This window comes from Ziziphus jujuba, chromosome 2 (genome assembly GCF_031755915.1).
Source record: "Ziziphus jujuba cultivar Dongzao chromosome 2, ASM3175591v1".
In the NCBI taxonomy this organism is placed as follows: domain Eukaryota; kingdom Viridiplantae; phylum Streptophyta; class Magnoliopsida; order Rosales; family Rhamnaceae; genus Ziziphus; species Ziziphus jujuba.
The window spans coordinates 10,300,851-10,325,062 of record NC_083380.1 but is presented as its reverse complement, the minus strand read 5'-3'; the positions used below and the strand labels follow the sequence as shown (position 1 = coordinate 10,325,062).

Below are 24,212 nucleotides of genomic sequence, written 5' to 3'. Positions count from 1 at the left end.
TAAGTCCACTAAAGTAGATTTTTATATAATATATATATAAAATCTTGTTCAGAGTTGGAAAGCATCACCAGCTGAAAATGTTAGACATGAATGGAATCTCTTGCTTATTGCAACCCTTTTCCTTCTTCATCATCATCTTTACCATTTTTCTCATATTCCTCATATACAAATGGTACTCCACGTACAATGGTAACCTCCATTAACAAAAGCTCACCACCTTCTCCACCAAAGCTCCCCATCATAGGAAACCTTCATCAACTCGGTCTATGTCCTCATCGCTCACTGCAAACCTTAGCACGATGCCATGGCCCTCTTATGCTGCTTCACTTTGGCAGCGTTCCCGTCCTCGTCGTGTCATCCGCCGAACTTGCTAAATAGATAATGAAAACCCATGATCTAACCTTCTCAAACAGACCCAAATTAACAGCCTTCGACAAGCTTCTCTACAATTTCAAAGATATATCAATGGCACCGTATGGTGAGTACTGAAGGCAGGTGAGAAGCATCAGCGTATTGCATCTTCTTAGCAACAAAAGGGTTCAGTCTTATCGAGCTATGAGAGAGGCGGAAACCAAATCCATGGTGGAGAATATCGAAAATTGTTACTTATCTTATTCTTCAGTGAATTTAAGCCTGGTTTTGATGAAACTTACTAATGATGTGGTGTGTAGGGTGGCTTTGGGGAAGAAATATAATGATAGTGAAGGTGGGAAGAAGTTCAAGAAGCTTTTGGGGGATTTTGTGGAGTTGTTAGGGACTTTCTATGTTGGTGATTATAATCCCCTGCTTTCTTGGTTGACCTTTGTTAATGGTTTGGATGGAAAATGAAGTAAGTGGCTAAAGAGTTTGATGAGTTTCTAGAAAAAGTGATTGGTGAGCATGTGGATGATCAAAACAGAGTAAATGGTGGCCTTGATTATGTTGGAAATGAGGACTATAAAGATTTCACTGATATTCTGGTTCCCGCTCAAAAGGAAAACTTGCTTGGATTTGGAATTGATAGAGTTCATAAAGGCTATTATCTTGGCAGGGTTTGTGAAGTCGAGCCGCACCACCACTGCACCGACAGTGTGAAGATTGCTTAGCCACCATCTTTAACAATGGCCATTGCTGCATTTAACACCGAACTCCATCTTGCTCAACAATTGTGGGCTACTGTCAGAAGCTGTTGAAGATTGTGGCCATGCAACCGACCTTGAAAGCCTATAAATAGGTTCATCCCGTTGCATGCAAGCCAAGCCAAGAGAGCAAGCTCAATATCATCCCAAGTGAGGAGTATTGAGAGTAAACTCTGAGAGAGAGAGTGTTTAAGTTCCAGAGAGAGCTTGAGAGAAGAGTGAGCAATTCCAGAGAGAATTTGACTGTGTAGAGAGAGGTTCCACATGAGAATCCTCCACGAGAGAAGTTTTTATTTTTGTATTCTATTTTCAAGAGAGTAATAGAATTCTTTTTATTTTTTCTTCTCATATTTCTTCTCTAAAGTGGTTAGAGAACCACAACAAGTGGTATCAGAGCTCCAGGTCGAGAGCTTGGGTTCAAAATTTGAAGAAACAGAGTCTCTGTTCTTCAAGTTGGTGTTTCGAAAAGTTGCTCAAATAATTAATTTGACAATACCAGGTGAAAGTAATCGACGAGACGAGAACAACCAAGTTCGCCGGAGAGAAAGGCAGAAGCTCACACGCCCGAACACGCTGTCTGAAATTTTCTACAGCATTTCACGCGCCACACGCGCCGTCTGGAGGTTGAAGATGACCACGTCAGCAGACACGTCAGCGCACCAAGCCACGTCATCAGCCACGCCAGCCGACACGTCATCAGCCACGCAATCGACATGTCATCTGACACGTGTTGACACGTCAACACAATCTGCAATGTCATCATAAGTTTCCAAAATTACGGAACAGCCCCTGAATTGTTGGAAATTACAGATTGACCCCTGTAGTTTCTGTATTTACAGGTTAACCCAGAATTTTTATGAAATTATATTTTTACCCTAAAATTTCTGGTAACTATATTTTGACCCCGGAAGAGTCAAGTCCACCATTTTCGACCGTTCCGGATGTAACGGTTAACTCCATTTTGCCAAATTCAGCTCCATTTTTGGTCAAGCCATAATGTCAATGGAAGAATCATCTTCGGGAGCTATGGTTAAGCTCACTGCCACAAATTATACACTTTGGAGACCTCGGATGGAAGATCTCCTCAATTGTAAGGATCTGTTTGATCGTATAGATGCTAAAGGAGAAAACCCCAATCCCAGCAAAGAAGCCGAATGGAAGAAATTAAACAAAAAAATGATCGGTCAGATCAGGCAATGGATTGACCACAGTGTCTTCCATCATGTAGCGAAGGAAACGGATGCATATGCCCTCTGGACAAAATTGGAAGACATGTACCAGGCCAAGACTGCTCGGAACAAAGCCCTATTGCTTAAGCGATTGGTAAATCTAAAATTACAGAGTGGAACTTCTTTAGCCGAGCATACCAGTGAGTTCCAGAGCTTGGTAAATCAACTATCTGCTGTGGATTACCAACTAGGGGATGAGGATCAGGCCCTTCTACTTCTAAGCTCTCTTCCAGATAGTTGGGAGACATTGGTAATCTCTCTCAGCAATTCGGCCCTGAATGGCAAACTTACTATGTCTATGGTTAAGGATGCCCTATTTAATGAAGAGGCTAGGAGAAAGGACATTGGCATGGATCAGTCACATGCCCTTGTCACAGAGAGAGGAAGACAGCAAAAAGGTGGTCGAGATAGGGGGAGAGGCAGGAGCAAGAGGAGAGGCAGATCTACAGACAGCAGAAAATCATCATATAAGTGCTATCATTGTGGCCTGGAGGGTCACATGAAGAAGAACTGCAGAAAATTGTTGAGAGAGCAGAGACTCCAAGGTAATCAGCCGAAGAAGGATGGAGAGACACTAGTCACTGTTACAGGAGAAGTGGCACTCTGCTCCACTGAAGAAGAGACATGCCTTCATATATCAACTCAAGATGTTGAGTGGGTAGTCGATACTACACCATCCTACCATGTCACTCCACACAGCGATTTCTTCAAAACGTACAAAGCAGGAGACTTTGGTACGGTAAAGATGGGAAATTCTAGTTTCGCAAAGATTATGGGAACTGGTGATATTCAGGTAAAAACGAATGTTGGTTGTACAATCACTTTAAAGGATGTCCGTCCTCCAGATCTTCGGCTTAATCTACTTTCGAGAGCAGCCTTAGATAAGCAAGGCTATGACAACCATTTCAGCAAAGGCACATGGAAAATGACGAAAGGTGCCATAGTTTTCGCCCGAGGACATATTTGTGGAACACTGTACAAGACTCATGTGAAGATATGTGCAGATAGCCTCAATATTGTAGAAAGAGAGGCGCCTCAAAATCTGTGGCACCAGAGACTCGGTCACATGAGTGAAAAAGGATTGTCCACTTTGGCAAGGAAAAAGCTTATCACTGTTTGCAAGGATGCTACGCTAGATCCTTGTAATCACTGCTTGTTTGGTAAGCAACATAGAGTCTCCTTCAGTTCCTCTGCATCGAGAATATCAGAGTTGCTTAGTCTGGTGCACTCTGATGTTTATGGTCCCATGGAGGTGGAATCATTAGGTGGCAACAAGTATTTCCTGACCTTCATTGATGATGCTTCTCGGAAGGTGTGGGTATATTTCTTGAAGACAAAGGACCACGTATTGGATTACTTCAAACTGTTTCATACCATGGTAGAGCGTGAAATAGGAAAGAAGCTGAAATGTCTCCGCTCAGATAATGGAGGCGAGTATACTTCCAAGGAGTTCGATGCCTACTGCAGAAGACACGGCATTCGACATGAGAAAACGGTCCCTCGTACCCCACAACATAATGGAATAGCTGAAAGAATGAACCGAACCATTATGGAAAAGGTCAGAAGTATGATCAGTATGGCTAAGCTGCCAAAGCCATTCTGGGGAGAAGCTGTTCATGCTGCCTACTATTTAATCAACAGATCACCGTCAGTACCATTGAATTTTGAAATTTCGGAGAAAGTGTGGTCGGGTAAGATTCCCTCCTACTCTCATTTAAGAGTGTTTGGTTGTTTAGCTTATGTACATGTAATCCAAGGAGCTCAGATAGAAGCTCGATGCAAGATCTACTCCATGCATCTTTATAGGATATGGAGATGAAGAATTCGGATACAGGTTATGGGACCCAAAAACAAAGAAGATTATTAGAAGTAGGGATGTAGTATTCCATGAAAACCAGACAATGGAAGACATTGAAAAGCCCAGAATGTCTCCTAATTGTAGTTCTAGTGCCGAGAATTTTGGTCCTAATCCAGCACCAGCACAAATAGCCACAGAGTATAATGAGGTGCATGAAGATATACCAGAAGCAGACCAGGAGGAAGAAGGGGATATTGAGCAGGGGGAGACTCAATCCTCTCAAGCAGCTGCAGGGCCATCACAACGGTCAGATGATGATACACCTCCTGAAACCAGTGGTTTACAAGTTCAGAGATTTGAGCGAGGCCAAATTCCATCAAAGAGATTTCCAGAATCTGAGTATATTCTGCTTACTGAAGAAGGGGAGTCAAAGAGTTTCCAGGAAGCTGTTTCTCATCAAGAGAAGGAAAAGTGGCTGCAAGCAATGCAAGATGAGATGGAATCCTTGCAGAAAAATTATACTTATGAGTTGGTTGAGCTTCCAACAGGAAAGAAGGTACTAAAGAATAAATGGGTGTTCAAGCTCAAGAAAGATGGCAGCGGAAAGGTGGTGAAACACAAAGCCCGATTGGTGGTCAAAGGATTTCTTCAGAAGAAAGGAATTGACTTTGATGAGATTTTTTCACCAGTGGTAAAAATGACTTCAATTCGAGTCATTTTTGGTTTAGTAGCAAGTCTAAACCTAGAGCTTGAACAGATGGATGTGAAAACAGCATTTCTTCACGGTGATTTACATGAGGAAATCTACATGGAGCAGCCAGAAGGATTTGAGGTTTTAGGGAAAGAAAACCTCGTATGCAAGCTGAAGAAGAGCTTGTATGGCTTCAAGCAAGCACCAAGACAATGGTACAAGAAGTTTAACTTGTTTATGGTGAGTCAAGGCTATAAAAGGACTGTAGCAGACCAGTGTGTTTATATTAAAAAATTTTCAAGTGGAAACTTCATTGCACTTTTGCTATATGTGGATGACATGTTGATCGTTGGACAAGATGCAATGAAGATTAGTCAGCTGAAGAAAGAATTGTCTAAGTCCTTTGATATGAAAGACTTAGGACCAGCTCAACAAATTTTGGAAATGCAAATAATTCGAGACAGGAAGAATAGAAGGTTATGGCTATCTCAAGAGAAGTGTGTTGAACGGGTGATAAAGAGATTCAACATGGATAAAGCCAAACCGGTCAGCATTCCACTTGCAAATCATTTCAAGTTGAGCAAGAGATTGTGCCTGTAACACCCCGTCCCAAATCACATCGGAATTCGTGCACGTTGACCGTTGACCGAGCGGGTCAAAAGTTGACTTTTTGTTCCAATTGAAATTTCGAGTTGACCAGGGTACCGTGGCGAAGTACATGATGCCCCGAGTTCGTGGACTAGTAGCACGTCGAAAACGGAGCTACGGTTTGAAAGTTATGGGCAAAACAAGTCGAAGTGCAAACTGTCCAAAAGGTGCCGGGAGTTGACTTTTTACCATTGTATAATTTTGTTTTGACTCTTGTATGGTTGTAAAGTACTCATCAATACGAGTTCATAGACTAGCGGCATGCTTAAATCGGACATTTGGTTAAAAAGTTATGGACGTTTGAAGTTCGCCGGATACCGTAATATTTTATTATATCTGGCTTAAGTGCACAGTGACACCATGTGTCATCACCTGATTGGTCCACATGGAATGAACAGTGTCACACTGTGGCTTTTATTTGACAAAAATCTCGGGGAAGAGAGAAAGAGAGAGAGGAGAGAGAGAGAGAGAGAAAGACCGACCGGCAGCCGAAATTTTTAAATTTTCCGGCCGATTCACCTTACACGCGCTGGCCAGACGGACGCCACTCCCCATTTCTGGCAAAACTCCAAAATTTCACGACCGTTGGCCACAGGACGCGCCCGGATCGAGGCGGCGAAGATCGGCGGCGATTTTTCCCTCCACCGCTGGCCACCTCCGATTGACCCCTTTCCGGCCATTTTTCGGCCACACGTGTCAGCCACCCCTCACCACCTCCTCAAGTCCGGCCTACCCACCAAATTTCACGGCCACCGGACCTCCAACGCGCCGGGATCGGAGCTTTTTCCGGCGAGGGGCCGAAATTCTTCAAATCCCGATTTCTCCGCCGTCCGGCCTCCGTTTTCCTCACTGCCGGTCCCGTTGGATTCCTCTCCCCTCGATCTACAAATCTGCAAAAAATCTCAGCCAACGGCCACCGCTCGCCCCGCCGCCGGCGACGGTTGCCGGTGACCGCAGCGGCTCGCCGGAAGTTACTGTTCCGGCGAGTACCCAGTTGCACCGCCGATCCCTCCCGACTGTGTTCGACCTCCTGAACCTGAATCCGGCATCCTTTTTCACCAATTCACGACGGTTTTGGAGAATTGCGGAGTCGAAACTCGAAAGTTTTCCGGCAAGATTCCGACCACCTCGGGTTCGATCACCGGAAATTAAGACCGAATCCGTGATCCTCATCACTCGAGCTTCGATTCGGTATATAACTCGTAAATTTTAGATGTCGTTTGGTGTTCACTCCCCGGGTACCCATTTGGGAGTTACCCGATTAAAATATTAATATTTGTGGTTTGGTGTATTGTGGATGTTTTAGGTGCACGTGCGAGTAGCGGAGTCGATCCTACGAATGATCTTGATTGAGATACGTGCTTAAGGTGAGTGACCCACCTTCAAATTAATTTTGGGAATTAAATTGGTGAATATTATGTGTGATTTGAATATTTGGAATTTAAATTCTATGTGCCAAATATTTAATTGATTTATTGTGGAATTATTGGTGAATTTATTTTGATTAAAGAAAATATGCATTATATAAATTTATGCAAATGTGAAAATTATTTTATGGTATTGAGGATTTCGAAATTCTTATGATTTTAACATTAAATTGGGCATGATTTGATTTTCAAATATTTCAAGGAAAATATTTGCTTATGTTGGTGACTTCAATTTTTATAAAATATGCCCATGGGATATGATGTGATTTAATTATTATATTTCAAGAATTATTTATGCTATTGGAAAAATGTGGATATTTAAATTGGTGGATTTGGGACTTGGTGGAGTTGAATATTCATGGAATTTATGATTTTGATTATAAAGAAATTGTGGAGAAATTTCCGGGTTCAATTGGATGGAATAAACCCGTTATGTTTGTGGAAAATTTGAGATTTTGATATATAAATTAAATATGTGGATTTTATGATTTTTTTGGATGCACCGTGCACGTACTAGTATTCTGTTTATATGTGATATGGTTAGTGTGCACACGGATGTGATTAGCGTGCAGGTGGGTGTGAGTAGTGCGCAGGTGATATTGTGAGGTTGTCCTGTGGTTGCCATCGGATGAGGGTAGGCCACCCCTCCATGGCCGGGACACCAGTTAGCAGCGGCACAGTGGGACGCCACGCGATCGTATGCCGGTTTCTTTCTATAACCTCCTGTCTGGCGGTACCTTGGGACGCTGGGTACTGTTGGCGCCACTGGTATATAGTGGGTGCATCAAGTGATTTTCAGAACTGGGATTTTAAAATAAATATTTTGATATTGTATTGGAATTAAAAATATAATTATTACTGTTTTTGGTATTTATTTGGTGTCTTGGTTTTCGGGGATTACGAACAAAGGGTTTTGTGAAAGGGGAACTTTTACAACCGAGAGAATTGTAAGGGTTTTGAGAGAAATTATTATTTCCAATTAATTATTATTTATCTACTTATTACCGTGGTATTATATTGTATAGTAGATAGGGTCACTCACTGAGATGATTAGCATCTCATATTTTCAAATTCCGTTCCTCTAGGTACCAGGTTGTCGGTGTTCATCCAGAGCGGACTTGATCTTCATCGCTGTTTTAGTTCATGAAGTACCCTGTTCTTCTTTTATTGCAGTTGTAATATTTCTTTCACTCTTATTATATTCTATACTTAGTAGTACTTCATGAAACTCTGTATACTGTATGGGACACTTATGTATTTATTATGCACTGGATTACTATTATTTATTTTTGGAGTGCTGAAATTTGTAGGAATCAACTTGTAGTTGTGGGAGGAATAAAGGGGACGTTATAGAAGTGTGTTTTCAGTGCAGGAAATTGTGGTAAGTCCATCCCTTAGGGGAGGTTCTGTCGGATTTTCCATAGGAGGGTCCGGTAGGGTTTTCCTGGGATCAGGGCTTGTCTAGGGTTCCGGTGAGGAATTTTGGACGGGTCCTGACAGTTGGTATATTGGTGGATTGGCATGAAGAGAGAAGTGGCGGATTTCGTATCAAAGTGTTTGATTTGTCAGCAGGTGAAGGCAGAAAGACAGAAGCCTTCAGGGCTACTTTAACCCTTACCTATTCCCGTGTGGAAGTGGGAAGAACTCAACATGGACTTCCTTTCAAGCTTCCTCCCACACCTAGAAGGTACGACGGCATTTGGGTGATCATCGATCGTCTTACCAAGTCAGCACACTTTCTACCTGTAAGAGAGCGCTTCTCACCCGAGAAATTAGTCCAAGTGTTCGTGCAACGTATTGTAAGCCTTCATGGGGTACCGTTAGCCATCGTATCCGATCAAGACCCGTGTTTTACTTCACGACTATGGTGGAAGTTGGCTGATGCACTAGGAGCGAGACTTAACTACAGCACCGCCTTTCACCCGCAATCTGATGGACAAGCTGAGCGCACAATTTAGACACTAGAAGACATGCTAAGGCCATGTGTTATGCAATTTCGCAGTAGCTGGGATGAACAATTGCCATTGATAGAATTTATCTACAATCACAGTTATCAGGCGAGTATTGGGATGTCCCCGTATGAAGCTTTATATGGGAGGCAGTGTCGGACACCTTTGTGCTGGAGTGAGGTAGGAAAAGAGAGACTCCTTGCAACGAATAATGCAGTCAGATCTGAGTATTTAAGGATGACCTTGGACAAGGTGAAAATCATTAGGGATCGATTGAAGGTTGCCCAAGATCGACAGAAGAGTTACGCCGATGTGCGTAGAAAGGATTTGGAATTCGAGGTAGGAGATTGGGTATTCCTAAAGTTATCTCCATGGAAAGGAGTAGTACACTACGGTCGACGAGGTAAGTTGGGTCCTCGTTATATTGGGCGTTACGAGATTACGGAGAGGATTGGCCCTGTGGCTTATAGATTGGCATTATCGGAAGAGCTAGCCCGACTACACAACATGTTTCATGTGTCGATGCTACGGAAATACATTGCAGACCGCTCACACGTACTCGAGAGTCCGGACATAGAGTTAAGGGAAGATCATTCGTATGTGGAGCAGCCAGTCCAGATTTTGGATCGCGAGGAGCGGGTGCTACGCAACAAGACTATTCCTCTAGTTAAAGTTTTATGGCGGAACCATTTAATCGAGGAAGCGACGTGGGAGCCCGAAGCGCAGATGCGTGATCAGTACCATTATCTGTTCCAGTGACGTGCAGAATTTTGAGGACGAAATTCTTGTAAGGGGGAAGGTTGTAACACCCCGTCCCAAATTGCACCGGAATTCGTGCACGTTGATCGAGGTTGACCGTTGACCGAGCGGGTTAAAAGTTGACTTTTTGTCCCAGTTGGAATTTCTAGTTGACCAGGGTACCGTGGCGAAGTGCATGATGCCCCGAGTTCGTAGACTAGTAGCACGTCGAAAACGGAGCTACGGTTTGAAAGTTATGGGCAAGACAAGCTGAGGTGCAAACAGTCCAAAAGGTGTCGGGAGTTGACTTTTTCTTGTGGTGTAATTTTGTTTTGACTCTTGTATGGTTGTAAAGTACTCGTCGATACGAGTTCATAGACTAGCGGCACGCTTAAATCGGACGTTTGGTTAAAAAGTTATGGAAGTTTGAAATTCGCCGAATACCGTAATATTTTATTATATCTGGCTTAAGTGCACATGGAATGAACAGTGTCACACGGTGGCTTTTATTTGACAAAAATTTCGGGGAAGAGAGAGAGGAGAAAGAGAGAGACTGACCGGCTGCCGAAATTTTTGAATTTTTTGGCCGATCCACCTTACACGCGCTGGCCAAACGGAATCCCCTCCCCATTTCTGGCAAAACCCCAAAGTTTCACAGCCATTGGCCACCGGACGCGCCCGAATCGAGGCGGTGAAGATCGGCGGCGATTTTTCCCTCCACCGCCGGCCATCGCCGATTGACCTTTTTTCGGCCATTTTCCGGCCACACGTGCCACCCAGTCCTCACCACCTCCTCAAGTCCGGCCTACCCACCAAATTTCACGGCAACGGACCTCCGAAGCGCCTGGATCGGAGCTTTTTCCGGCGAGGGGCCGAAATTCTTCAAACCTCGATTTCTCCGTCGTCCGGCCTCCATTTGCCTCACCGCCAGTCCCGTTGGATTCCTCTCCCCTTGATCTACAAATCTGCAAAAAATCTCAGCCAACGGCCACCGCATGCGCCGCCGCCGGTGACTGTTGCCGGTGACCGCGGCAGCTCTCTGGAAGTTACTGTTCCGGCGAGTACCTAGTCTCACCGCCGGCCCTTGTCCACTGTGTTCGACCTGCTGAACCCGAATCCGGCATCCATTTCCGCCAATTCGCAATGGTTTGGGAGAATTGCAGAGTCGAAACCTGAAAGCTTTCCGGCGAGATTCCGACCACCTCGGGTCCGATCACCGGAAAGTATGACCGAATCCGTGATCCTCATCACTTGAGCTTCGATTCGGTATATAACTCGTAACTTTTAGATATCGTTTGGTGTTCGCTCCTCGGGTACCCATTTGGGAATTACCCGATTAAAATATTAATATATTTGGTTGGTACACTGTGGTTGTTTTAGGTGCGCGTACGAGTAGTGGAGTTGATCCTGCGGAGGATCTTAGCTGATTTACGCGCTTAAGGTGAGTGACCCACCTTTAAAAATATTTTGGGCCATTAATTATGTTTAATTGGTATTTAAATTATGCTCATGTGGTACAATTTGGTTATGGTTTTATTGTGGTTTAATTTATTTATTATGCATGAGCAAAGTATATTTCGGTAATAATCGTACGTGGTTTTAAGTATTATTTTCGGGCATAATTGGGTTAAATATTTTATGAAAATATTTGTTTAAATTTTATAAATTATGCCCGCGGTATTTGAATTGTTGAACCTCGTACTTCAAGAAAATTGTGGTTTATTTGTTATCGATGTTTCGTACCGATTTGTTAAATAAAAATATGTGGGATGGTAAGTGTGAGAATTTAATATATTTTCCACGGTAATTTTGGAAAACGGTACGGTTGGTGTAATAATTATTTTAGACGCACTCATACAGTATTGGTGTTCTGGTGTATGGACACGTGGTAGCGCGCAAGTATTATGTGGTTTAGCGCGCAAGTATTATTTCTCCCGTAGTTGCCATTGGACCGTGGGCAGGCAAGTTTGTTATTGGCCACAGCCGCCCCCCTCCTTGGCCGGGATGATGGTTTCAGCAGCGGTACGGTTGGGACGCCGAAGTGCCGTTTGCAAGTTTCTCTCTTTAACCTCCCTGCCAGTCGATGCTCGGGACGCTGGGTATCAGAGGGCATCACTGGTATATGGTGTGGTGCGTCAAGTGTAATTTTCAAATAATGTTTCAAACCCCAAAGGTGTTCAAAAAAAAAAAATATTTATAATAATTTATTACATTTTAGTTATATATTGGGGTATATATTAATTTATTTATTGTTTATCAAATGGTTTAATCCCTTGGTTTTCGGGAAGTATGTAGATCGGGTTTTGTGAAATTGTTTTAAAAAGGGAACATTTCAAACGGAGTGATTGGTGAGAGTTTTGAGGGAAATTATTATTTCCAACAGTTATTATTATTTATTTACTAATTGTTGGTACTTATTCAATTCCCTTAATTGTTGTATTATTATTATTATTGTTATTATAATTAAAAGTGTTCAATAGTTAGGGTCACTCATTGAGATGATTAGCATCTCACGTTTTTAAGTTCCGTTCCCTTAGGTGCAAGTGGTGGTAGACGTTCTTCCGGAGCGAGCCAAATTTTCTGCTGCTATCGTGTTTCGAGTAGTACCTTTGTACTCATTCATTTCAGTGTATTATTTCTTTCATCTTTGTTGTATTTTTGTTGATTAGTACTTCATAAAATTCTGTATACTATTGGGACACTTATATTTTATTTATGCACTGGGCTATTGTTATTGTTGTGAAGTGCTGTAAATTGTGGAACAACTTGTAGTTTTGCGGGAGGAATAAGGGGGTGATTATAGAAGTGTGGTTTCAGTGCAGGTAATTTTTGATAAGTCCTACCCTTAGGGGAGGTGCTGTCGGATTTTCCGTTGGAAGGTTCGGTGGTATTTTCGTGGGATCGGGACTTGTCTAGGGTTCCGGGGAGGAATTCTGGGCGGGTCCTGACAGTTGGTATCTGAGCCTAGGTTCTTGTAATCCTAAGGGACTGTGCATTGCTGTACAACCCATCCGTAAATTCTTCTTTTTGCAATCGTGCTTAAGTGCCCCTGTTTCTAAACTCTTGTTTGTTTCCTCAGAATCTACTACGATGAGTAGGCAGGACACACGTAGGACTCGGGAACGCTCAGCTGAGAGTTCCAGGAGTCGATCGAGCCTTAGAAATCTGGTCTCTCAACTAACTAGAGCCTTAGGAGGTTCAAGCTCTAGTAATCGATCCGTGGATTAGGCTCGACGTTTAGGAGCCGTGGATTTCGATGGAAGCCAAGGCCCAGATGCAGCCATGAAGTGGCTATCCAATATGGAGAAAATCTTGGAAGAGGGGATGCAGTGCCCCGATGAGGATATGGTGAGGATTTCGGGTTTCATGTTAGAAGGAGAAGCCTGGAAGTGGTGGCAAATAGAGAAGACTCGCAGAAGGCATACGTGGGATCAGTTTAAGGTTGCCTTCTCTACTGAGTATTGTCCTCCTGCCTATCGTGAGGCAAGAAGGAGAGAGTTCAAGGCACTGCGACAGGGGAACATGACAGTGACCGAGTACGAGAGGAGGTTCCGGGAACTATCAGAATTCTGTATGCACCTGATTCCCGACGATCACACGAAGAAGGTGAGGTTCATAGACGGATTGAACGAGAACATCGGCTACACCCTTTCTAGATCAGTACATCCCACTTATCAGTCCGCCAGGGATGCAGTGCTCGAGCTAAAGAGACAGGCGGAGATACGCAGACCCTCGAGGCGCAGATCATTCGAAGGTTCGTATAGCGGGGTACCTCGACAGGGGGCAGCTAAGAAAAGCCATAGTTCAGGCTCAGATAGTGATGGGTTAAGCCCACGAGGCAGATTTCAGAGGAGAGGCTGTTATCGTATGCCCCAGCCAGCTCGCCATTCGGTCAGTGGGAATGCAAGCTCGTATCAACAGTCACACTTTGGTTCTCCGCGGGTCTGCCAAATTTGTAGGAGGAAGCATTCTGGGCAATGTCAGATGGATGGGTTATGCTTCCAGTGTGGGCAGCCAGGCCACATAAGGAGGGAGTGCCCTTATGGTAGTGGCAGTGTGCTAGGAGCAGGTCGACGGACACAGCATACTGGTGTATTTCCAGGACAGAGTTCTCAGGGGAGTCAGGCAGTAGGAGCTTCTTCGGGATCAGCCCAGCTATATGCAGGATCGAGTCGAGGTAGAGGAAGGAAACCCCAGTAGACAGGTCAAGGTCGGGTGTTTGCTATGACGCAGTAGGAGGCCAGGACTACGCCTGACGTTATCACAGGTACTTTGAATATTTTTGGTAATGACGCAAGTGTGCTTATAGACCCGGGAGCAACACATTTGTTTATCTCGAGAGAATTTGTCGTTCGGATCGGTATGATCCCTACTCCTTTAGAATGTCTGCTAGAAATAGCCACTCCTGCAGGAGAATCCTTGTGGCCTAGCCAGTTAATCAAGGAATGTTTCTTCTGCATCGAAGATCAAGTGATGGAAGCGGACCTGATCCTGTTGGATCTATCCGGACTTGATGTAATTTTGGGCATGGATTGGTTGGCAAGGAACCATGCATCTGTAGATTGCTTTAACAAAGAAGTTACGTTCAGGAGGCCAGGGTTGCCAGAAGTGGTATTCCGTGGGGAAGTTGGAAGGCCCTTACCGAGGTTGATATCTACTCTTACTGCTAAGAAGGTACTGAATAAAGGTTGCCAAGGGTATTTGGCTCACGTGTTAGATACCCGAGTAAGTGGGGTCAGGTTGGAAGACATGCCCGTTGTGCGGGATTTTCCGGATGTGTTTCCTGAGGAGTTACCAGGATTGCCTCCGGAAAGAGAAGTTGACTTTCCCATTGAATTAATTCCGGGTACTGTGCCCATTTCTCTACCGCTGTATCGGATGGCTCCAGCGGAGCTAAGGGAGCTAAAGGTCCAATTGCAAGATTTGGTAGATAAGGGGTTTATTAGACCAAGTATATCGCCGTGGGGAGCTCCAGTTTTGTTTGTAAAGAAGAAGGATGGTAGTCTAAGACTGTGCATCGACTACCGACAACTTAATAAGGTCACCATCCCTAATCGCTATCCGTTGCCAAGGATAGATGATCTCTTTGACCAACTCCAGGGTGCCAAGGTGTTCTCTAAGATCGACTTGAGATCTGGATACCATCAGTTAAGAATCCGAGAGTCGGACATTCCTAAGACTGCCTTTAGGACGAGGTACAGACATTATGAATTTCTAGCGATGTCGTTCGGACTCACCAATGCCCCAGCAACTTTTATGGATTTGATGAATAGGGTGTTTCGTCCGTACTTGGATCGTTTTGTCATTGTATTTATAGATGACATCCTGATCTATTCAAGGAGCCAAGAAGAGCACGTGAGGCATTTGAAGAAAGTGCTCCAAACTCTAAGGCAGCATCAGCTATATGCTAAGTTTGACAAGTGTGAATTCTGGTTGAATCAAGTGGGTTTTCTCGGACATATCGTGTCGGCCGAAGGCATCTATATGGACCCCGATAAGGTGAAGGCAGTGTTGAGTTGGGAGCGCCCTACCACTGTAAGGGAAGTACGAAGTTTTCTTGGATTAGCGGGTTACTACCGTCGTTTTATAGAAGGGTTTTCGAAGATCGCTGAACCACTTCATAATTTAACCCGAAAGAATGTTGAATTTAGTTGGACGGACAGGTGTGAACAGGGTTTTTAGGAGTTGAAGCAAAAGTTGACATCCGCACCTGTTTTAACTTTACCTGATGGGAATGAAGGTTTTGAAATCTATTGTGATGCATCCCATCAAGGGTTGGATTGCGTGCTAATGCAGAATCAAAGGGTGGTAGCGTACGCATCATGGCAATTGAAGCAGCACGAACAGAATTACCCTACGCATGACTTAGAATTGGCGGCGATAGTCTTTGCTTTAAAGAAGTGGAGACACTACTTGTATGGGGCCACATGCCAAATCTATACCGACCACAAAAGCCTCAAGTACATTTTCACTCAGAAGGAGTTAAATATGAGGCAAAGGAGATGGATGGAGTTGTTGAAGGATTATGACTGTGTGATTGATTATCACCCAGGCAAGGCGAATGTAGTGGCAGATGCTTTGAGTAGGAAGGCTATTGGATCTCTTGCTCACATCCAAGTCATCCAACTACCTCTCATGGTGGAATTGAAGAAGATGGGGGTGTTGATATGTATGCATTCTTCGGGAGTTCTTATGGCTAGTTTTCAGGTGCGACCGGTGTTGGTGGATCGTATATTGGAGACACAAATGGAAGATCCTAAATTGAGAACGATTAAGGGCAAGGTACAAGAAGGTCTTGATCTGGAATTTTCCCTAAGGAGGGATGGAGCCCTCGTGTATAAAGGATGACTTTGCGTTCCGGATATCCCAAGACTCAAGAAGGAGATTTTAGAAGAGGCGCATAGCTCGATGTATGCGATGCATCCTGGGAGTACCAAAATGTACCGAACGCTTGTTAAGTATTATTGGTGGATTGGTATGAGGAGAGAAGTGGCAGACTTCGTATCAAAGTGTTTGATTTGTCAACAAGTAAAGGCAGAAAGACAGAAGCCTTCGGGACTACTCCAATCCTTACTGATTCCCGTGTGGAAGTGGGAAGAACTCAACATGGACTTCGTATTCAAGCTTCCTTCCACACCTAGAAGGTACGACAGCATTTGGGTAATCATCGATCGTCTTACCAAGTCGGCACACTTCCTACCGGTACGAGAATGTTTTTCACCCAAGAAGTTAGCCCAGTTGTTCGTGCAACGCATTGTAAGTCTTCATGGAGTACCGTTAGCCATCGTCTCTGATCGAGATCCGCACTTTACTTCACGACTATGGTGGAAGTTGGCTGATGCACTAGGGGCAAGACTTAACTACAGCACCGCTTTTCACCCGCAATCTGATGGACAAGCTGAGCGCACAATTCAGACATTAGAAGACATGCTAAGGTCTTGCATTATGCAATTTCGCGGTAGCTGGGATGAACAATTTCCATTGATATAATTTGTCTACAACAACAGTTATCAGGCAAGCATTGGGATGTCCCCGTATGAAGCTTTATATGGGAGGCAGTGTCGGACACCTTTGTGTTGGAGTGAGGTAGGAGAAGAGCGACTCCTTGCAACAAATAATGTGGTTGGATCTGAGTATTTAAGGATGACTTTGGACAAGGTGAAAATCATTAAGGACCGATTGAAGGTTGCCCAAGATCGACAGAAGACTTACGCCGATGTGCGTAGGAAGGATTTGAAATTCGAAGTAGGAGATTGGGTATTCCTAAAGCTATCTCCATGGAAAGGAGTAGTACGCTTTGGTCGACGAGGTAAGTTGGGTCCTCGTTATATTGGGCCTTACGAAGTTACGGAGATGATTGGCCCTGTGGCTTATAGGTTGGCGTTACCGGAAGAGCTAGCCCGAGTGCACAATGTGTTTCATGTTTCGATGCTACAGAAGTATATTGCAGACCCTTCACACATACTCGAGAGTACGGACATAGAATTAAGTTAAAGTCAGTAAAGATGTGGAGCAGCCAGTACAGATTTTGGATCGCGAGGAACGGGTGCTATGCAACAAGACTATTCCTCTAGTTAAAGTCTTATGGCGGAACCATTTAGTCGAGGAAGCAACGTGGGAACCCGAAGCGCAGATGCGTGATTAGTACCCTTATCTGTTCCGGTGACGTGCGGAATTTTGAGGATGAAATTTTTTATAAGGGGGGGAGGTTGTAACACCCCGTCCCAAATCGCACCGGAATCCATGCACGTTGACCGAGGTTGACCATTGACCGAGGGGGTCAAAAGTTGACTTTTTGTCCTAGATGGAATTTCTAGTTGACCAGGGTACCGTGGCAAAGTGCATGATGCCCCGAGTTCATAGACTAGTAGCACGTCAAAAACGGAGCTACGGTTTGAAAGTTATGGGCAAGACAAGCTGAGGTGCAAACAGTCCAAAAGGTGCCGGGAGTTGACTTTTTCTTGTGGTGTAATTTTGTTTTGACTCTTGTATGGTTGTAAAGTACTCGTCGATATGAGTTCATAGACTAGCGGCACGCTTAAATCGGACGTTTGGTTAAAAAGTTATGGAAGTTTGAAATTCGCCGAATACCGTAATATTTTATTATATTTGGCTTAAGTGCACAGTGACACCACGTGTCATCACCTGATTGGTCCACGTGGAATGAACAGTGTCACACGGTGGCTTTTATTTGACAAAAATCTCAGGGAAGAGAGAGAAAGAGAGAGAGCAGATAGAGAGAGAGAGAGACCGACCGGCTGCCAGAATTTTTGAATTTTCCAGCCGATCCACCTTACACGCACCGGCCAGACGAAATCCCCTCCCCATTTCCGGCAAAACCCCAAAGTTTCACAGCCATTGGCCGCCGAACGCCCGGATCGAGGCGATGAAGATCGGCGGTGATTTTTCCCTCCACCGCCGGCCACCGCCGATTGACCCCTTTTCGGCCATTTTCCGGCCACACGCGCCAGCCAGCCCTCACCACCTCCTCAAGTCCGGCCTACCCACCAAATTTCACGGCCACCGGACCTCCGACAAGCCGGGATCGGAGCTTTTTTCGGCGAGGGGCCGAAATTCTTCAAACCTCGATTTCTCCGCCGTCCGGCCTCCGTTTGCCTCACCGTCGGTCCCGTTGGATTCTTTTCCCCTCGATCTACAAATCTGCAAAAAATCTCAGCCAACGGCCACCGCACGCGCCGCCGCCGGCAACGGTTGCCGGTGACCGCTGCAGCTCTCCGAAAGTTACTGTTCCGGCGAGTACCCAGTCTCACCGCCGGCCCTTGTCCACTGTGTTCAACCTCTTGAACCCGAATCCGGCATCCGTTGCCGCCAATTTGCGATGGTTTGGGAGAATTACGGAGTCGAAACCCGGAAGCTTTCTGGCGAGATTCCGACCACCTCGGGTCCGATCATCGGAAAGTAAGACCGAATCTGTGATCCTCATCACTCGAGCTTTGATTCGGTATATAACTGATAACTTTTAGATATCGTTTGGTGTTCGCTCCCCGGGTACCCATTTGGGAATTACCCGATTAAAATATTAATATATTTGGTTGGTACACTGTGGTTGTTTTAGGTGCGCGTACGAGTAGTGGAGTTGATCCTGCGGAGGATCTTAGCTGATTTACGCGCTTAAGGTGAGTGACCCACCATTAAAAATATTTTGGGCGATTAATTATGTTTAATTGGTATTTAAATTATGCTCATGTGGTACAATTTGGTTATGGTTTTATTGTGGTTTAATTTATTTATTATGCATGAGTAAAGTATATTTTGGTAATAATTGTACGTGGTTTTAAGTATTATTTTCAGGCATAATTGGGTTAAATATTTTATGAAAATATTTGTTTAAATTTTATAAATTATGCCCGCGGTATTTGAATTGTTGAACCTCGTACTTCTAGAAAATTGTGGTTTATTTGTTATCGATGTTTCGTACCGATTTGTTAAATAAAAATATGTGGGATGGTAAGTGTGAGAATTTAATATATTTCCCACAGTAATTTTGGAAAACGGTACGGTTGGTGTAATAATTATTTTAGACGCACTCATACAGTATTGATGTTCTGGTGTATGGACACGTGGTAGCGCGCAAGTATTATGTGGTTTAGCGCGCAAGTATTATTTCTCCCGTAGTTGCCATTGGACCGTGGGCAGGCAAGTTTGTTATTGGCCACAGCCGCCCCCCTCCTTGGCCGGGATGATGGTTTCAGCAGCGGTACTGTCGGGACGCCGAAGTGCCGTTTGCAAGTTTCTCTCTTTAACCTCCCCGCCAGTCGGTGCTCGGGACGCTGGGTATCGGAGGGCATCACTGGTATATGGTGTGGTGCATCAAGTGTAATTTTCAAATAATGTTTCAAACCCCAAAGGTGTTAAAAAAAAAAAATTTATTTATTATAATTTATTACATTTTAATTATATATTGGGGTATGTATTTATTTATTTATTGTTTATCAAATGGTTTAATCCCTTGGTTTTTGGGAAGTACGTATATCGGGTTTTGTGAAATTGTTTTAAAAAGGGAACATTTCAAACGGAGTGATTGGTGAGAGTTTTGAGGGAAATTATTATTTCCAACAGTTATTATTATTTATTTACTAATTGTTGGTACTTATTCAATTCCCTTAATTGTTGTATTATTATTATTATTGTTATTATAATTAAAAGTGTTCAATAGTTAGGGTCACTCATTGAGATGATTAGCATCTCACGTTTTTAAGTTCCGTTCCCTTAGGTGCAAATGGTGGTAGACGTTCTTCCGGAGCGAGCCAAATTTTCCGCTGCTATCGTGTTTCGAGAAGTACCTTTGTACTCATTCATTTTAGTGTATTATTTTTTTCATCTTTGTTGTATTTCTGTTGATTAGCACTTCATAAAGCTCTGTATACTATTGGGACACTTATGTTTTATTTATGCACTGGGCTGTTGTTATTGTTGTGAAGTGCTGTAAATTGTGGAACAACTTGTAGTTTTGCGGGAGGAATAAGGGGGTGATTATAGAAGTGTGGTTTCAGTGCAGGTAATTTTTGGTAAGTCCTACCCTTAGGGGAGGTGCTGTCAGATTTTCCGTTGGAAGGTTCGGTGGTATTTCCCTGGGATCAGGGCTTGTCTAGGGTTCCGGGGAGGAATTCTGGACGGGTCCTGACAGTACTGTTGGCGTCACTGGTATATAGTGGGTGCATCAAGTGATTTTTAGAACTGGGATTTTAAAATAAATATTTTGATATTGTATTGGAATGAAAAATATAATTATTACTGTTTCTGGTATGTATTTGGTGTCTTGGTTTTCGGGGATTACGAACAAAGGGTTTTGTGAAAAGGTTTTAAAAAGGGGAACTTTTACAACCGAGAGAATTGTAAGGGTTTTGAGAGAAATTATTATTTCCAATTAATTATTATTTATCTAATTATTACCGTGGTATTATATTGTATAGTAGATAGGGTCACTCACTAAGATGATTAGCATCTCATATTTTCAAATTTCGTTCCTCTAGGTACCAGGTTGTCGGTGTTCATCCGGAGCGGACTTGATCTTCATCGCTGTTTTAGTTCGTGAAGTATCATGTTCTTCTTTTATTGCAATTGTAATATTTCTTTCACTCTTGTTGTATTCTATACTTAGTAGTACTTCATGAAGCTTTGTATACTGTATGGGACACTTATGTATTTATTATGCACTGGATTACTGTTATTTATTTTTGAAGTGCTGAAATTTGTGGGAATCAACTTGTAGTTGTGGGAGGAATAAGGGAGACGTTATAGAAGTGTGTTTTCAGTGCAGGAAATTGTGGTAAGTCCATCCCTTAGGGGAGGTTTTGCCGGATTTTCCATAGGAGGGTCCGGTACGGTTTCCCTGGGATCAGGGCTTGTCTAGGGTTCTGGTGAGGAATTTTGGACGGGTCCTGACAGTGCCCCTCATCCAAAGAAGAGATAGAGGAGATGGCTTCAGTACCATATTCTTCAGCGGTAGGAAGTCTGATGTATGCAATGGTGTGTACCAGACCAGACATTGCTCACGCAGTAGGTGTTGTGAGCAGATTTCTTTCAAATCCTGGAAAAAAACACTGGGAAGCAGTCAAATGGATTCTCAGGTATTTTAAAGGTACATCAAAGCTGTGCTTGTGCTACGGGGGAGGTGATCCAATCATAGAAGGCTATACATATGCAGATATGGCTGGAGACCCTGATAATAGAAAGTCAACATCAGGTTACCTCTACACTTTTGCGAGGGGAACTGTGTCATGGCAGTCAAGATTGCAGAAGTGTGTTGCTTTATCCACTACTGAAGCAGAGTACATTGCCGCAGCGGAAGCGGGTAAGGAAATATTGTGGTTAAAGCGTTTTCTCACAGAATTGGGCATCAAGCAAGAAGACTACAAGATACATTGTGATAACCAAAGTGCCATGGATTTGAGCAAAAACTCAATGTATCATTCCCGTACAAAGCACATTGACATCCGCTATCATTGGATACGCGAAGTAATAGATCAACAGTTACTGAAACTGATGAAGATCCACACAAATGAGAATCCAGCAAACATGCTAACAAAAGTTGTTGCTCAAGAGAAGCTGAAGCTATGCAGAGACATAGCCGGAATGGATGGTAGATGACCATCAGTTTAAATGAGGCTGGAGGGGGAGAATTGTGAAGTCCAGCCGCACCACCACTGCACCGACAGTGTGAAGACTGCTCAGCGACCATCTTTGACAATGGCCATTGCTGCATTTAACACCGAACTCCATCTTGCTCAACAATTATGGACTACTATCAGAAGCTGTTGAAGATTGTGGCCATGCAACCGACCTTGTAAGCCTATAAATAGGTTCATCCCGTTGCATGCAAGCCAAGCTAAGAGAGCAAGCTCAATATCATCCCAAGTGAGGAGTATTGAGAGTAAACTCCGAGAGAGAGAGTGTTTAAGTTCCAGAGAGAGCTTGAGAGAAGAGTGAGCAATTCCAGAGAGAATTTGACTGTGTAGAGAGAGGTTCCACGTGAGAATCCTCCACGAGAGAAGTTTTTATTTTTGTATTCTATTTCCTAGAGAGTAATAGAATTCTTTTTATCTTTTCTTCTCATATTTCTTCTCTAAAGTGGTCAGAGAACCACAACAGGGTTACTCTTACAGTTGAGTTTTTACATTTTCTATAATTAAATTTTATGATATATTGGGAATAAAAAATGTAGCATTTCTTAATTTTCCAGCCATCTCTGTTTTATGTTCTAATTTTTTAATCCAAACTAAAATAAAATTTTTTTAAAAAAGATATATGAATTCATTTATTAAGTTAAAGATTAATTTACTTATTTATTTGTTTGCTTCTTAGGATATGTTTGCTGCTGGATCAGATACAACATCCACAGCCTTAGAGAGGGCAATGACAGAGCTACTAAGACGTCCAGAAATCATGCACAAACTCAAAACTGAGATCAGATCAATTGCAGGTTCCAAAACCTTCATCACAGAGGATGATTTGGAAGCAATGGTTTATTTGAAAGCAGTCATCAAAGAAACTGTTCGTTTACATCCTCCACTTCCATTCCTAGTTCCCAGAGCATCAAGAACAAAGGTGGAGATCGATGGCTATGAAATCAAACAAGGTTATCAGGTCTATATCAATGCCTGGGCCATTGGAAGAGACCCAATTTCATGGGAAATACCGGAAGAGTTCGAGCCAGATAGGTTCTTGAGAAGTGTTGTGGACTATAAGGCCATGATTTCCGGTTGATTTCTTTTGGAGCTGGAAGGAGAGGTTTTCCTAGAACTCTACTTGCCATGGCTGTCAATGAGATAGCTCTGGCAAACCTCGTTCACGGATTTGATTGGGGATTACCAGGAGGTGCTAGTGTAGAGAATTTGGATATCGCTGAAACTACCGGTCTAACCATACATAGAAAGTTTCCTCTCATTGCTCTTCCATCTCTGTATGATCCATTGAGCTAATTAATAATGAAGGAGCTGTACCCCTTGTTTATATGTTAGGATTAGACTAAACGAAGAGCCATTTTGATTACTGCTTTCAAGTATTGCATGTTCTACACAGATAATGAAAACCCATGATCTAAGCTTCTCAGACTGACCCAAGTTACCGGCCTTCGACAAGCTTGAAAGCAATAACCCAAGAGTCTCTTCCTTTATATCCTCTCATGAATCCGCTCAAGATGTTAAGTGGCCACGACATAGTAGCAGGGACAGTGGTTATAACCAATGCTTGGACAACTGGAAGAGACCCAAACTTGTTGGAGAAACAAGAGGTATGGATTCCTCAATAGGGTTCATAGGCAAAGATTTCCAAGTAATCCCATTTGGAGCTTGAAGGAGGGGTTTGTCCAAGAAAGTTGTATTCCATTACAATCATTCAGCTTTTGCTAGCAAATGTTGTGCACAAGTTTGATTGGTCACTGGCTGATGGAGAAAATGCTCAGGATTTGGACATGACAGAGTGCACTGGTCTAACTATCCACAGAAAGGTTCCTCTTCTTGTTGTTGCAACTCCAAGATTTTGATGGATATTATTGCCCATCTAGTTTGAAGAAAATGGATGTTGAACTTGGAATAATTAACTTAAAATGATATAAATCTTTGGTGAACCAGTTTGTTTATGGTTTTTTTTAATTCAATGTGAAGAAGTTGTTCAATCACAGTACTGTTGGAAATTTATGGGAAAAATTTGGCAAACCCAATTTGTATCCATTTTATATTTTCTGCCAAAATATGACTTTTCTTGGATGTTTCAAAAGGTCTTCCTCTAAACTTGAAATTCTATTGATGTCAATGTTAATTTGTACTAGATGTCTTTGTGTAGAGAAAATTTTACCTTGTTTTAAACCATCCTGGTACAAAAAACTAGTTGGATTGTGCCGTGTGTGGCGCCAAATCATGATGTTAACTTTTTAACTTTTTTTTCTGTTTTGTGTGTGTGTGTGTGTGAGTGAGTGTTTTATGTACAATTTTCTTACTTGGCTGCTGCACTTTGCTAGTTGAGAACCATTTAACAAATGGGCTTGCTCTGTCTCCTCTGTTTTGCATTTTTTTTTTCAAATATACTTATTATTATTATTATTTTTTTTCATTTTTACTCAAAGATAGATTGGTTTGTTAATTTGTTAAATAAT

The 24,212-nt window shown here is 43.1% G+C and overlaps 1 protein-coding gene across 1 annotated transcript; it reads left to right on the top strand.

The window, feature by feature from the left end:
- Positions 1-22,857, top strand: LOC112491734 (cytochrome P450 71A8). Its single transcript, XM_048474662.2, has 2 exons — positions 1-1,026; positions 22,424-22,857. The coding sequence occupies exons 1-2, from the start codon at positions 904-906 to the stop codon at positions 22,823-22,825; spliced, it is 525 nt and encodes a 174-aa protein (XP_048330619.2). The 5' UTR covers positions 1-903; the 3' UTR covers positions 22,826-22,857.
- The last annotated feature ends 1,355 nt before the right edge of the window (positions 22,858-24,212 follow it).

Bases quoted from the DNA above. Each gene is read 5' to 3' on its own strand.
- LOC112491734 (XM_048474662.2), top strand. From the start codon at position 904: ATGGTGGCCTTGATTATGTTGGAAATGAGGACTATAAAGATTTCACTG. The intron at 1,027-22,423 runs GCAGGGTTTGTG...TTTGCTTCTTAG, and splicing joins TCATAAAGGCTATTATCTTG to GATATGTTTGCTGCTGGATC.